This window comes from Coregonus clupeaformis, unplaced genomic scaffold (assembly GCF_020615455.1).
Source record: "Coregonus clupeaformis isolate EN_2021a unplaced genomic scaffold, ASM2061545v1 scaf1555, whole genome shotgun sequence".
NCBI classification, from domain to species: Eukaryota; Metazoa; Chordata; class Actinopteri; order Salmoniformes; family Salmonidae; genus Coregonus; species Coregonus clupeaformis.
In genome coordinates, this window is record NW_025535009.1 from 65,001 (window position 1) to 81,484 (window position 16,484).

General features: G+C 45.1%; 1 protein-coding gene across 1 annotated transcript in view; it reads left to right on the forward strand.

Moving 5' to 3' along the window:
- The window catches only part of LOC123487237 (protein diaphanous homolog 3-like), a 56,326-nt gene extending 40,044 nt beyond the window's left edge, over positions 1-16,282 (forward strand). Inside the window, exons 3-5 of the mRNA XM_045218413.1 lie at positions 399-578; positions 14,716-14,820; positions 16,244-16,282. Coding sequence (XP_045074348.1) covers positions 399-578; positions 14,716-14,820; positions 16,244-16,282 — 324 coding nt within the window. The remainder of the gene's footprint in view (positions 1-398; positions 579-14,715; positions 14,821-16,243) is intronic.
- Positions 16,283-16,484: the final 202 nt, after the last annotated feature.

Consider the following 16,484-nt stretch of genomic DNA (forward strand, 5'->3'; position numbering starts at 1 on the left):
TGTACTTTATACATAAGGACCACACAGTAAGGTGGACTTCAGCACCAATATAGAAATAAGTCTATGACATAATTGTGCTATCCTTGGTTTAATGCTGCTGTACTGCCGCTTGGATGTTTTTGCCTTTATTTTTATCTAATAAATCCATTTCGGGCTCTTTCCTTTATTTTTCTTTAGGTGATGCTTGCCTTGCCTTTTTCATGTTGATCTATGTCAATGTATCACAGCTTCGCTAACACCCAAACGTTAACAGTCAGGCTAGTATTAACCTTGAACCTTGACCTGTCTAACAAACAGCTTCGTCTGTCAGTAGGTCTTTAATTTGGCCCATAACCTTGTTTTATGAGAACATTAGTCTTATTCCTTTTCCCCTCCTTGTGCCTGTCTGTGTTCCTCAGCTGGACAGGTTTGCCAGTATCCGTATCCCGGGCAGTAAGAAGGAGCGTCCTCACCTCCCCCACGTCAAACACTCCTCTTCCTCTGAATGGTCCTCCTCTTCCTCCTCCGCTGAGTTTGAGGACCTGTCCTCCAAGATCACCTCAGAGAAGGAGATACTGGGCCTCTTCGAGAAGATGATGGTAGGTGATGGATGGATAGGGTGTGTGTGTGTGTGTGTGTGTGTGTGTGTGAGCTTGAGAAGATGATGATGATGATGATGATGATGATGATGATGGTATGGTATGTTATCAGGCTCCAGGGCATTTTCTCAGAGTCAGACATACTGACAGTTTCACATTCAAAATATATAACGGTACATGCTCTTTTTACCATAGGGGAAAATACACAGTGTGGTCCATTTTGCTCTTAGGTTATAACTAGAGGTCACAGTTATCGCTATGGTTATAACTAGAGGTCACAGTTATCGCTATGGTTATAACTAGAGGTCACAGTTATCGCTATGGTTATAACTAGAGGTCACAGTTATCGCGATGGTTATAACTAGAGGTCACAGTTATCGCTATGGTTATAACTAGAGGTCACAGTTATCGCTATGGTTATAACTAGAGGTCACAGTTATCGCTATGGTTATAACTAGAGGTCACAGTTATCGCTATGGTTATAACTAGAGGTCACAGTTATCGCTATGGTTATAACTAGAGGTCACAGTTATCGCTATGGTTTGAATTGGGCAACATTCAGAATTGTGATATTCCAACATACCAGCACGTATTACATCAGCTTGATATTAAATTGCTTGAATGCTTAAACTACGTCTTTGAAGCTTCCTGGTCCTGCAGACAGTTATGTTTTCTGTAATAAGTATGTCTTCACTACGTCTTTGAAGCTTCCTGGTCCTGCAGACAGTTATATTTTCTGTAATAAGTATGTCTTGCACATTTCTTTTATACATTTCCCCTCTTCAAAAGAAGAGAACTTCAGTTCGAAAAAAAACATCCAATCATAGAGTGACGACATCTCTTGGTCTCGTCCTCCATTTTGTTGCTGTGCTCAAAAGAACCTCCCATGATAAAGTTTCAAAACCAAACTCCGTCTTTGCAGCTTCATGGTCATGCAGACAGTTGCATTGTTAGACAGTTGCATTGTTAGTCAGGTCAGTGACAAGCGTGTTCATTCCACCGACTCGGTTACGGTGCCTTCGACATTTCTTTGCACCTTTCACATCTTCAACAGTAGAGGATATCCATTCATAAGAACATCCCAATGGAAAGAACAACCCCTCTTCATCCATTTTTGTTGTACTCAAAAGAACATCCAATTATAAAGTTTCATAAAGATGTCTCTGGGTTTTCTCCCTGACCACTAACCTCTGACCTCTCACCTAGTGTTCCGGTGGGGATTTAAAAAGCTCGTCTCCCCTCGGGAACAGAGCTGTTGGATCTACGTTCCAAATGGCACCCTATTCCCTATAAAGTTTACTGCTTTTGACCCACCGGGCTCTGGTCACAAGTAGAGCACTATGTAGGGAACAGGGTGCCATTTGGGACAAATCCTGAAAGAAAATGTCACCCAGGATTACCTGGCTTCTGTGGTGGGTCTGTGGCCGCCGCCTAAGAAGATTGAGTTGCTAAAATGGGGTTGCGTTCTAAATGGCACCCTGTGTATATAGTGCACTACTTTTGAGAAGTAGTGTCTCATTTTAGGTGACAAGGGTGGCATTTGGAAGCACCCTTGGTGACATGGATGACGCATTAAGCACACATTAACCATCAGCCCCCTATCACAGGAGGTTGGTGGTATCTTAATTGGGGAGAACAGGTTGGTGGTAATGACTGGAGCGGTATGAGTGGAAGGGGATCAAACACATTGGTTTCCGTGTCATTTATTATGAGCCCTTCTCCCCTTCAGCAGCCTCCTGTGTGGTCCCCATCAGTCAGTCCAGACAATGTGATGAATCATTCTGTTTAGTGGACTGTTCTCCGTATTGGGGTTTTCTGTCAAATTGCTTCATGCAAGTTTCAGTCACAGCCATAATTCTAAATGACAGGATCCTCCGCTTTGTCTGTTGCTGCTTCCCCTGCCTGGGAGACCAGAACAGGAAGTCATAAGTGTTTTGGGGAGGTCTAGTGGGGTTAATAGAAGGGCTAAATGGGGTGTTTTGGGGAGGTCTAGTGGGGTTAAGAGAAGGGCTAAATGGGGTGTTTTGGGGAGGTCTAGTGGGGTTAAGGGAAGGGCTAAATGGGGTGTTTTGGGGAGGTCTAGTGGGGTTAAGAGAAGGGCTAAATGGGGTGTTTTGGGGAGGTCTAGGGGGGTTAAGAGAAGGGCTAAATGGGGTGTTTTGGGGAGGTCTAGTGGGGTTAAGGGAAGGGCTAAATGGGGTGTTTTGGGGAGGTCTAGTGGGGTTAAGAGAAGGGCTAAATGGGGTGTTTTGGGGAGGTCTAGTGGGGTTAAGAGAAGGGCTAAATGGGGTGTTTTGGGGAGGTCTAGTGGGGTTAAGAGAAGGGCTAAATGGGGTGTTTTGGGGAGGTCTAGTGGGGGTTAAGAGAAGGGCTAAATGGGGTGTTTTGGGGAGGTCTAGTGGGGTTAAGAGAAGGGCTAAATGGGGTGTTTTGGGGAGGTCTAGTGGGGTTAAGAGAAGGGCTAAATGGGGTGTTTTGCAAAGAAAACCCTTTCTATGAATATTCTATGAGCCTATAACCAAAATAGCCTATAACCAGAATCAGCTCCAGTCAGCTGAAAGCTTGATGGCTTCATTGTCATCTTTTTTTGTAGCGCTTTTTAACTCATTCCTATAAACCAACCAAGATCATGTAAGTGATGATTTTGATTCTTTAAATTACTGCAGAACAGATCATGTGGTGTGACCTAGTGTGTACACAAACCTAGCGTTGAGCGGCAGCCGGGTGTGTGTGGTTGTGGGATAGATAGAGGCAGTGGTGGGATGGATGGATGGATGGAGGCAGTGGTGGGATGGATGGATGGATGGAGGCAGTGGTGGGATGGATGGATGGATGGATGGATGGAGGCAGTGGTGGGATGGATGGATGGATGGAGGCAGTGGTTGGATGGATGGATGGATGGAGGCGGTGGATGGATGGATGGATGGATGGATGGATGGATGGAGGCAGTGGTGGGATGGATGGATGGATGGATGGAGGCAGTGGTGGGATGGATGGATGGATGGAGGCAGTGGTGGGATGGATGGATGGATGGAGGCAGTGGTGGGATGGATGGATGGATGGAGGCAGTGGTTGGATGGATGGATGGATGGAGGCGGTGGTGGGATGGATGGATGGATGGATGGATGGATGGATGGATGGATGGATGGAGGCAGTGGTGGGATGGATGGATGGTGGTGGGATGGATGGATGCGTCATGAACATGGACACAGCCTCCTCTTGTCATTAGTCAGAGCAAGTGGTCTGATTCATACTACAGCTCTGCCATAGAGAGGTGACGGGGACAACACTGGTAATGATTCATACAGCTCTGCCATAGAGAGGCGATGGGGACAACACTGGTAATGATTCATACAGCTCTGCCATAGAGAGGAGACAACACTGGTAATGATTCATACAGCTCTGCCATAGAGAGGTGACGGGGACAACACTGGTAATGATTCATACAGCTCTGCCATAGAGAGATGATGGGGACCACTGGTAATGATTCATACAGCTCTGCCATAGAGAGGCGATGGGGACAACACTGGTAATGATTCATACAGCTCTGCCATAGAGAGGTGACGGGGACAACACTGGTAATGATTCATACAGCTCTGCCATAGAGAGGAGATGGGGACAACACTGGTAATGATTCATACAGCTCTGCCATAGAGAGGAGATGGGGACAACACTGGTAATGATTCATACAGCTCTGCCATAGAGAGGAGACAACACTGGTAATGATTCATACAGCTCTGCCATAGAGAGGAGATGGGGACAACACTGGTAATGATTCATACAGCTCTGCCATAGAGAGGAGATGGGGACAACACTGGTAATGATTCATACAGCTCTGCCATAGAGAGGAGATGGGGACAACACTGGTAATGATTCATACAGCTCTGCCATAGAGAGGAGACAACACTGGTAATGATTCATACAGCTCTGCAGGGACGGCTTGTTCAATAGGGCGATATGGGCGACGCACTGCCAAACGGGAAAAGGAAGGGATTTTTTTTCTAATCAATTATAAAAAAAAAAAAAAAAAATATATATAATTTTTTTTTATAAATTTATAAAAATTATATCACGGCAACAGCAGTTATCAGTGTTCACGTCTGATCTGCCAGCCACTAAATGTCAAATCAGGCTAAAGTCGTGCTTCAAATGGCCCCGCCCGTTTTTTGGGCGATTTCAGTCAGGTTGAAAATCGCCCAGAAGTCTCTCATAGCCTGTCATGTAAAATCAATTTTTTTCACATTTCAAAGCTTTCAATACATTCTCTATGGGTGTCTGTGTGCATGCACTTACGCTCGTCATACGTGACTTAACGTTGAACGTAACTAAGACAATGGCGGCTATCAGCGTCTATGTTGCGACCTGCAGTGTGGCGTTATTTTATGTTTTTAATTTGTAGACTTAGTTTACAAACATTCTGCAAACATTCTGCTTTGGACTGATCTTCGGTTTTGGACTGATCTTGTTGATCGTGTACATACCCGCTACGAACGGACTAAATAATGAAAACGCTGCTGGCAGAGAGGTGGAGCCGGCCACCTTCACCCTGGTCAGAGCGGACCGCGATCCTGGTAAGAGAGCGACTGTACCCCGACATTGAACTGCTTTCTGTGTCATTGAACCTTACTATTGTTGATAAAACAAGTTTACTGGAGAACGGAGAAAAAGTAGAGACTTTTGGACAAGGTGGATAATTGTATAATATAAGGCAGTTTATTCAGAGGTAAAGATATCTGCAATCGCGTTCACGGACCCGTTCGTCAAACTCTTAGGGAGCTATAAATCAAGCCCCATTACTTACCATATCAGATAAGAGAAATTGCTGCAGCTACATATATTTTACATCCTGGCCCTACATAGTTCACTATTTGCATCACTTACCAAAATATTACATGTGGTCATATATGCTTGGAAAGTGGAGATGCCATAGAACGTCAAAAAGTAAACATTGCTGGAGACACATTGCGTTTGCTAGCGAAGAGATTTGTTGTGGCAAATGAACTTGGGCTGGGAATTGCCAGGAACCTCACGATAAGATATATGCATCAGCATTGCGAGTCTCATGATTCTATACGTATTGCGATTCGATACTGTGATTTTATTGCGCACCATATGTCTGTTGCAGAGGGATCAGAAAGCCATGAGAACGAGTTTTGATCAGTCATGGAAATAAAAGTGCTGGAAAACAAATTGGCTCCCAATGTGAAAAGATTGAGAACAAGCTATGAAGGAACAATAATGGTGTTTTGGTGCAGGTACAGCCAACTAGCGCTAAAATATTGCGATATTGTCAATACAGTATATCGTAAAGTATCACTATGTAACTCGATTTCTTTCACCCCAATCCCTCAAATTAACGGTAAATAACTGAATTGTTTGCCCCACATTTAGCTAAGATGATTAGCTAGCCAGCTAAAATGTTTTATTTAGTTAGCAGTCGCATCTACAATAGTTTACTGTCAATAACATGTCTCCAAAAATGACGTGGTGTCTCCAATTGTGTTGACATTTTACAATTGCAATGCGCATCCATGAGTATCCACTTTCTGTAGCTCAGCTGGTAGAGCATGGTGCTTGTAACGCCAAGGTAGTGGGTTCGATCCCGGGACCACCCATACACAAAAATGTATGCACGCATGACTGTAAGTCGCTTTGGATAAAAGCGTCTGCTAAATGGCATATTATTATTATTATTATTATTATTATTATCTGAAGAGAGCCCCGAAACATTGTGTGCAGACATTTTATGCAATAAATGAAGTAGGTTCAATCTAGTAGTTCTGATCTTCTGATTGGTCCTGATGAGTTGGGCGAGGTCCCCTCCAGGCTACTGTCACTGTTGCATTGGCTCTGAGTCGGGTTCTCTGTCTTCAAATGTTCAGCCTAAGAGAGGGGATTTTTTTGTGTGTGTGTGTGTGTGTGTGTGTTTAACAGTGATGATGTGTGTGTGTGTGTGTGTGTTTAACAGTGATGATGTGTGTGTGTGTGTGTGTTTGTGTGTGTGTGTGTGTCCTCAGAGCAAGAACTCGTGAGTTGGAAGAACTGAGAGGCCTATGGCGTGGGTGTTGTCCTTGGCCACCTGCTGACAAGGCTGACAAGATAGGACCCTTTTGTCCATTGTTATTGGATAGGAACATAACTTATAACCAGCTCCTGACCTAAATAGATCTTAGCACAACATTTTACTCAACATATCATATTCCATATTCACTATAACAAATATATTTACTACGACATTAGCAAGAACCGCCACATCCTCAGCCGGCTAATCCAGTGTGTGAAGTTTTGCGGAGTGTTTGAGTTAGCTTTGCGAGGCAAAGATGAAACTGAGGGCTCCACCAACCCTGGTAAGCCAACACTTTTGAGATCAGTCAATAAATGCTTCTGGTATTGACTTATATGCTGCCCCTGTCTTCATGTTGTTGCTGGACATATCTTTTTTTAAATGTGTGTAGGTCACCTAAATCATCAGAAAAATTGCCCCTCCTGAGAATTTTTTCAGGAGCCGCCACTGCAGCTCTGCCATAGAGAGGAGACAACACTGGTAATGATTCATACAGCTCTGCCATAGAGAGGCGATAGGGACAACACTGGTAATGATTCATACAGCTCTGCCATAGAGAGGCGATAGGGACAACACTGGTAATGATTCATACAGCTCTGCCATAGAGAGGCGATAGGGACAACACTGGTAATGATTCATACAGCTCTGCCATAGAGAGGTGATGGGGACAACACTGGTAATGATTCATACAGCTCTGCCATAGAGAGGCGATGGGGACAACACTGGTAATGATTCATACAGCTCTGCCATAGAGAGGCGATGGGGACAACACTGGTAATGATTCATACAGCTCTGCCATAGAGAGGCGATGGGGACAACACTGGTAATGATTCATACAGCTCTGCCATAGAGAGGAGACAACACTGGTAATGATTCATACAGCTCTGCCATAGAGAGGTGACGGGGACAACACTGGTAATGATTCATACAGCTCTGCCATAGAGAGGTGACGGGGACAACACTGGTAATGATTCATACAGCTCTGCCATAGAGAGGCGATGGGGACAACACTGGTAATTGATGCCCTGCCTGATCCTCCACATGACTGTGATACAGTTTAAAAAAAGGCCCACAGGTATCAGTGGAGGCAAAGTTTAACACTTGAATCCCTCTGACAGTGTTGGCTAAAATGAAGATTTGATGCCGTTTTGCCAGGAAAAGATGGACCTTATGGATGTTTTTAAGGCCAGTTACAGAACAGCCAAGTTTTCCATTGACTCATCAGTTGCTTTCTCTAAAGAGGCCATGATAAGCTAACCTCGCCGACAGCCACACCGTCGTGCGGGCTAACTTTCATCTTTAGACACACGTCTACGTTTCATCTTTTGGAACTCCGCGTCCTCTAACCTCGTCAGCTGACACGGACGCTGTTTCAACCTCGGCTCTTTCTCCCCCCCTCTTTCCTCCTTCTTTTTTGTCCTCTCTTCTAAAATGATGTTTCTCCTTCCTTTTCTTCTTTTTGACTTTTCTTTTTTCTTAAAACCTATCCAATTTACATCCCTATTGCTTTCTATTAGAGAATGAAATTGACCGTTGGCCGTGAAGACCAAGACATTACACAGGAAGGAGCACAACTCCATAACCATTGTGATGACACGCTGTTGAAAGAGAGAGCTAGACTGTGTGTCTGTTGGCCACGCTATTATAGTAAACTCAAACCAATCATATCAAATAAAAAAATTATCAACAAAAACTGAAACTATATTTGACCCTAAAACAAAATAAAAAAATAAAAAACCATCATGAATTATGTTCAGTTCTAGTTTTACTGAATGGGTTTGTCAAATGGGTGTTCATGCATTTTTTTGGGGGGGTTTATTTGGGTTTAAACTTCTGAATCTGGCGGGTGGCGTTGAGGTTGACTTTTATAATTTATAAGGTAGACTCAGCGAGCTACGCTGCAGGTGTTGTGCGTGTTTTGAGCGGTAAGGCTAAATCAACCCGCTGTAGAGTGTAGTCGGCAGAGGTGCATCTGCCACAGTCCAAAGTCGGGACTTTCCAACGGCGAGGCTCAGGTTACACGGCAGTGTTGCCATTGTTTATAAAAGGTTTTCTTTATAATGTTGAAATGAACATGTTTCTAACCTCTACAGTTGAAGTCGGAAGTTTAAATACACTTAGGTTGGAGTCATTAAAACTTGTTTTTCAACCACTCCACAAATTTCTTGTTAACTAACTATAGTTTTGGCAAGTCGGTTAGGACATCTACTTTGTGCATGACACAAGTAATTTTTCCAACAATTGTTTACAGACAGATTATTTCACTTATAATTCACTGTATCACAATTCCAGTGGGTCAGAAGTTTACATACACTAAGTTGACTGTGCCTTTAAACAGCTTGGAAAATTCCAGAAAATGATGTCATGGCTTTAGAAGCTTCTGATAGGCTAATTGACATCGAAAAGTGCAAATCAATCCCAGAACAACAGCAAAGGACCTTGTGAAGATGCTGGAGGAAAAAGGTACAAAAGTATCTATATCCACAGTAAAACGAGTCCTATATCGACATAACCTGAAAGGCCACTCAGTAAGGAAGAAGCCACTGCTCCAAAATCGCCATAAAAAAGCCAGACTACGGTTTGCAACTGCACATGGGGACTAAGATCGTACTTTTTGGAGAAATGTCCTCTGGTCTGATGAAACAAAAATAGAACTGTTTGCCCATAATGACCATCGTTATGTTTGGAGGAAAAAGGGGGATGCTTGCAAGCCGAAGAACACCATCCCAACCTTGAAGCACGGGGGTGACAGCATCATGTTGTGGGGGTGCTTTGCTGCAGGAGGGACTGGTGCACTTCACAAAATAGATGGCATCATGAGGAAGTAAAATGATGTGGATATATTGAAGCAACATCTCAAGACATCAGTCAGGAAGTTAAAACTTGGTCGCAAATGGGTCTTCCAAATGGACAATGACCCCAAGCATACTTCCAAAGTTGTGGAAGTATGGTTGGTAGAGCATGGCGCTTGCAACGACAGGGTTGTGGGTTCGTTTCCCACGGGGGGCCAGTATGAAAATGTATGCACTCACTAACTGTAAGTCACTCTGGATAAGAGCGTCTGCTAAATGACTAAAATGTAAATGTAAAATGTGGCAAAATGGCTTAAGGACAACAAAGTCAAGGTATTGGAGTGGCCATCACAAAGCCCTGACCTCAATCCTATAGAAAATTTGTGGGCAGAACTGAAAAGGCGCGTGAGAGCAAGGAGGCCTACAAACCTGACTCAGTTACACCAGCTCTGTCAGGAGGAATGGGCCAAAATTCACCCAACTTATTGTGGGAAGCTTGTGGAAGGCTACCCGAAACGTTTGACCCAAGTTAAACAATTTAAAGGCAATGCTACCAAATACTAATTGAGTGTATGTAAACTTCTGACCCACTGGGAATGTGATGAAAGAAATAAAAGCTGAAATAAATAATTCTCTCTACTATTATTCTGACATTTCACATTCTTAAAATAAAGTGGTGATCCTAACTGACCTAAGACAGGGAATTCTTACTAGGATTAAATGTCAGGAATTGTGAAAAACTGAGTTTAAATGTATTTGGCCAACTTTAACTCTATATCACACTCAAACTGAAATCATAATGTATGTATACACATTGTACAACCAATTAGTGAGAGCCTCAAATATCACATGTACACATCTACTGCACACATCACAGCAAATTGGTTCCTGTTTCATTCATGTCTAGAAATTATGGGAATTAACAGTAAATATTCTACTGTTGATTCTGGTTTGTCAACAGTTTACTGTTAATTCCCATCATTAATCAATGTTTGTTTGGTTACGGTAATTTTTCTGTCTGGTTACAGTAATTTCTCTTTCTGATTTGGCTGTGATATTCGCCTATTGATTTCTCCTGCTGGACTGGCATCTGTTGTCAAAATGGGAAAGCTGTTTTGATTTTGTTCGCTTTGTTATCTAGTGGAAATCGGGTCAAGTGGCCAATGTAGAAATCGCTCTGTCATTTCCCGGTTGCTAAAATTCTACACTGTTCGCTCAATTTCAGTTTATGTGAGAAAACAAGCACTGAATAGTGTATGGAATCATTGTACCATCTAAATCTCTGTGAAATATATTTTCAATAACAATAAATATCGTTTGAAGCTGGTGGACCAAAAGTGAAAGGCTCAAGAGCGAGTCTCTACCATGATGGGAGATGGGCTGGTGGGAGAATTTCTGAGAAATTCTAGGTGTAGTACTTTTTATTAAATTAAATATATTTTATTAATTATATATATATATATATATATAGAATGTACTTAAAAACAATAAATATATGTTTTACCCCTTTTTTCTCCCCAATTTCGTGATATCCAATTGGTTGTTACAGTCTTGACTCATTGCTGCAACTCACCAACGGACTCAGGAGAGGCGAAGGTCGAGAGCCATGCATCCTCCAAATCATGACCTGCCAAGCTTCACTGCTTCTTGACACACTGCTCGCTTAACCCGGAAGCCAGCCGCACCAATGTGTCGGAGGAAACACCGTTCAACTGACGACTGAAGTCAGCTTGCAGGCACACGGCCTGCCACAAGGAGTCGCTAGAGCACGATGAGCCAAGGAATTTCCCCCGGCCAAACCCTACCCCAAACCGGACAACGCTGGGCCAATGGGGCTCCCGGTCACGGCCGGCTGTGACACAGCCTGGTATCGAACCCAAGGCTGTGGTGAAGCCTCAGCACTGCAATGCAGTGCCTTAGACAGCTGTGCCACTCGGGAGGCCTGGCGTAGCACCTTTTTAAACTAAATAAAAACAAGAAAATAAAAAAGATCTGAGAACTGACACTTAACTGAATTTCAAATAAAAAAAATCTTACAACTAATATTAAGAAAAACAAATATGAAAAACAACTGTGTGTGTCTGTGTGTGTGTGTGTGTGTCACAGATAATTGAGCTCGTCCTAGTGGTCTACTGAAGCAGACTGAGGACAAAGGAAACTTGTGAAGCCCATCGTCTCTTTTTAACAACATCTGTCCAACTCTCTCCATCAATACTGGCTCCATCAAAATGACCACTTACACTTTACCATCCATATGGAACATTTCAAACTCTATTTTTCACATCAATAACTCAAAGTAACTATTCCCTATATAGTGCACTACTTTTGACCAGAGACCCATCATCTCTGGTCAAAAGTAGTGCCCTATTTAGGGGATAGGGTGCTATTTAGTATTCAACCGTCATCTGTATGTAACTTCTCTGGGCTGTTTCCTGTCTCTGTCTCTCTGTAACGTCTCTGGGCTGTTTCCTGTCTCTGTCTCTTTGTAACGTCTCTGGGCTGTTTCCTGTCTCTGTCTCTCTGTAACTTCTCTGGGCTGTTTCCTGTCTCTGTCTCTCTGTAACGTCTCTGGGCTGTTTCCTGTCTCTGTCTCTCTGTAACTTCTCTAGGCTGTTTCCTGTCTCTGTCTCTCTGTAACGTCTCTGGGCTGTTTCCTGTCTCTGTCTCTCTGTAACGTCTCTGGGCTGTTTCCTGTCTCTGTCTCTCTGTAACTTCTCTAGGCTGTTTCCTGTCTCTGTCTCTCTGTAACGTCTCTGGGCTGTTTCCTGTATTTACCAATGGAAATGTCACCTTTCCATGTAGCCAAGGCTCCAAGAGAACAGGCCATCACATCCAGGACGTTACAACGCTGGGGTTGAATCCCAAATAGCACCCTATTCCCTATATAGTGCACTACTTTAGACCAGAGCCCTATGACACCCTATTCCCTATATAGTGCACTACTTTAGACCAGAGACCAATGGGCCCTATATAGGGAACAGGGTGGCGTTTATGATGCAGGAACGATCTCTCTTCTCTCTTCACGCTGGCTGCTTGCATAAAGCCCAATCACTTTCCCATTTTATACGGCATGGCTTTCTTTTGACTTTTGAAGGAAAGGACAAATGAAAAAATGATCTGTCTTTCAGATGGACACCCACAGAGATCCTATTAAATAATAATGTAATATGTAATTCTATGGTTCTACCTCTGTGATGCTCTTTGGAAAGATAAAAGGTATGATATGACTAGTGGCCACTATGGTGCTGCTGCTAGGACACTGTCCCATTGTAGAGAGCTCATGACTAGTGGCCACTATGGTGCTGCTGCTGCTAGGACACTGTCCCATTGTAGAGAGCTCATGACTAGTGGCCACTATGGTGCTGCTGCTAGGACACTGTCCCATTGTAGAGAGCTCATGACTAGTGGCCACTATGCTGCTGCTAGGACACTGTCCCATTGTAGAGAGCTCATGACTAGTGGCCACTATGGTGCTGCTGCTAGGACACTGTCCCATTGTAGAGAGCTCATGACTAGTGGCCACTATGGTGCTGCTGCTAGGACACTGTCCCATTGTAGAGAGCTCATGACTAGTGGCCACTATGGTGCTGCTAGGACACTGTCCCATTGTAGAGAGCTCATGACTAGTGGCCACTATGGTGCTGCTGCTAGGACACTGTCCCATTGTAGAGAGCTCATGACTAGTGGCCACTATGGTGCTGCTGCTAGGACACTGTCCCATTGTAGAGAGCTCATGACTAGTGGCCACTATGCTGCTGCTGCTAGGACACTGTCCCATTGTAGAGAGCTCATGACTAGTGGCCACTATGGTGCTGCTGCTAGGACACTGTCCCATTGTAGAGAGCTCATGACTAGTGGCCACTATGCTGCTGCTAGGACACTGTCCCATTGTAGAGAGCTCATGACTAGTGGCCACTATGGTGCTGCTAGGACACTGTCCCATTGTAGAGAGCTCATGACTAGTGGCCACTATGGTGCTGCTGCTAGGACACTGTCCCATTGTAGAGAGCTCATGACTAGTGGCCACTATGGTGCTGCTGCTAGGACACTGTCCCATTGTAGAGAGCTCATGACTAGTGGCCACTATGGTGCTGCTGCTAGGACACTGTCCCATTGTAGAGAGCTCATGACTAGTGGCCACTATGGTGCTGCTGCTAGGACACTGTCCCATTGTAGAGAGCTCATGACTAGTGGCCACTGGTGCTGCTGCTAGGACACTGTCCCATTGTAGAGAGCTCTGTGGACGCCATGCTCATATTTTAAGAGAATGATGGCAATTAATGATATGGCTTTAATATGTACTTGCAGCTAGTTCATTAACTACACAGGTGTTATCTGTTTTAATCCAATATGCTTTTAAAATGGGAAGAGTAATGAAATGTCAAGACGTTTTGTTGAACCTTTTAAAAAGCCTGTGGATTTCACAGTAATAACTGAGAGGTTTGCTAGCTAAAGAGAACAACACTGTCCCAGATGTTCGCACCAAATATACAGGGTGGATCCTACCCAGGTCTCTAACATCTCTTTTAATGTTTGATGTTTCACCAGTTCAGCTCTATTACTGGGAGACAACCGCTCAAAGTGTGGTACAACTTTTAACCAGCCTAACATATATATTTATCTCTCTCTCTCCACACCTCCCTCTCTCTCTCTCTCTCTCTCTCCACTCCTCTCTCTCTCTCCACACCTCTCTCTCTCCACACCTCTCTCTCTCTCCACTCCTCTCTCTCTCTCTCCACACCTCTCTCTCTCCACACCTCTCTCTCTCTCTCCAATCCCTCCCTCTCTCTCTCTCTCTCCTCCACTCTCTCTCTCTCTCTCCACTCCACTCTCTCTCTCTCTCTCTCTCTCTCTACTCTCTCGCTCTCTCTGCTCTACTCACTCTCTCTCTCTACTCTCTCTTCTTCTCTCTCTACTCTCTCGTTCTCTCTCTCTCTCTCTCGTTCTCTCTCTCTCTCTCTCTCTCTCTCTCTCTCTCTCTCTCTCTCTCTCTCTCTCTCTCTCTCTCTCTCTCTCTCTCTCTGTCTCTCTCTCTCTCTCTCTCTCTCTCTCTCTCTCTCTCTCTCTCTCTCTCTCTCTCTCTCTCTCTCTCTCTCTGTCTCTGTCTCTGTCTCTCTCTCTCTCTCTCTCTCTCTGTCTCTGTCTCTGTCTCTCTCTGTCTCTCTCTCTGTCTCTCTCTCTCTCTCTCTCTCTCTCTCTCTCTCCTCTCTCTCTCTCTCTCTCTCTCTCTCTCTCTCTCTCTCTCTCTCTCTCTCTCTCTCTCTCTCTCTCTCTCTCTCAGGAGGATATGAACCTGAATGAGGACAAGAAGGCTCCTCTGAGAGAGAAAGATCTGACCACCAAGAGAGAGATGGTCATCCAGTACATTGTTACTGCATCCAAAACAGTAGGTGGAGAGTTATTGTTCATAATGTGGGATGAAACTTAGGCTCGGAGTGGTGTGTGTGGCTGGGGACAGTGTGTGTGTGTGCCTGGGGACAGTGTGTGTGTGTGCCTGGGGACAGTGTGTGTGTGTGTGCCTGGGGACAGTGTGTGTGTGTGGCTGGGGACAGTGTGTGTGTGTGCCTGGGGACAGTGTGTGTGTGTGGCTGGGGACAGTGTGTGTGTGTGCCTGGGGACAGTGTGTGTGTGGCTGGGGACAGTGTGTGGCTGGGGACAGTGTGTGTGTGGCTGGGGACAGTGTGTGTGTGTGGCTGGGGACAGTGTGTGTGTGTGTGTGGCTGGGGACAGTGTGTGTGTGTGTGTGGCTGGGGACAGTGTGTGTGGCTGGGGACAGTGTGTGTGTGTGTGTGGCTGGGGACAGTGTGTGTGTGTGTGTGTGTGTGTGGCTGGGGACAGTGTGTGTGTGTGTGTGTGTGGCTGGGGACAGTGTGTGTGTGTGTGTGTGCTGGGGACAGTGTGTGTGTGTGTGTGGCTGGGGACAGTGTGTGTGTGTGTGTGGCTGGGGACAGTGTGTTGTGTGTGTGTGGCTGGGGACAGTGTGTGTGTGTGTGTGTGTGTGTGGCTGGGGACAGTGTGTGTGTGGCTGGGGACATGTGTGTGTGTGTGTGGCTGGGGACAGTGTGTGTGTGTGTGTGTGTGGCTGGGGACAGTGTGTGTGTGTGTGTGTGGCTGGGGACAGTGTGTGTGTGTGTGTGGCTGGGGACAGTGTGTGTGTGTGTGTGTGGCTGGGGACAGTGTGTGTGTGTGTGTGTGTGGCTGGGGACAGTGTGTGTGTGTGGCTGGGGACAGTGTGTGTATGCGTGGGAACACCAGTACGTCTTTTAACCCTGTCTTTTCTAACTGGTTGGTTCTATTCCTGAGCCGGTATGATTTCCACCTTCTTATTATCCGTAAGGGATGGTGTCTCTGCTGTGCTCTGCTCTGCATGGTCCAGACCTGGCCGATACCAGGGCGTTACCACCATTTTAAGACCGTCTTTAGCTATAACGGCCGCTCTCACAGTGACATGACAGTGGCTGCATCCCAAATGGAAGCCTATTCCCTATATAGTGTATTACTACCCATAGGGGCTTCTGGTTAAAAGTAGTGCACTATATAGTGAATAGGGTACCATTTGGAACAGACAGCCCCCTGTAGAACCAGGGGGGGTGTGGAGAGACTTGCATTATTCCGCCTCTTTCCAGTCAAAGTCAGTGATTCACCTGGCTTTGATAGTCAGGCATCTAGTTTTGAGTTGATAATCAAACAGGGCAGTCATCTATATGTCCCTGGCTGAAGGAGACACGACCTAGGACATGTTCATACTGCACCATCGTTATTGAATCAAACCAATTTTATCCATGTTACTGTCAGTGTGTCCTGTGCAGGTTAGGGAGGCCATGATGCCTCTAAGCCTGGGGTCATAGTGCAGGTTAGGCATCACACTGGTCAGGTTAGGGAGGCCATGATGCCTCTAAGCCTGGGGTCATAGTGCAGGTTAGGCATCACACTGGTCAGGTTAGGGAGGCCATGATGCCTCTAAGCCTGGGGTCATAGTGCAGGTTAGGCATCACACTGGTCAGGTTAGGGGAGGCCATGATGCCTCTAAGCCTGGGGTCATAGTGCAGG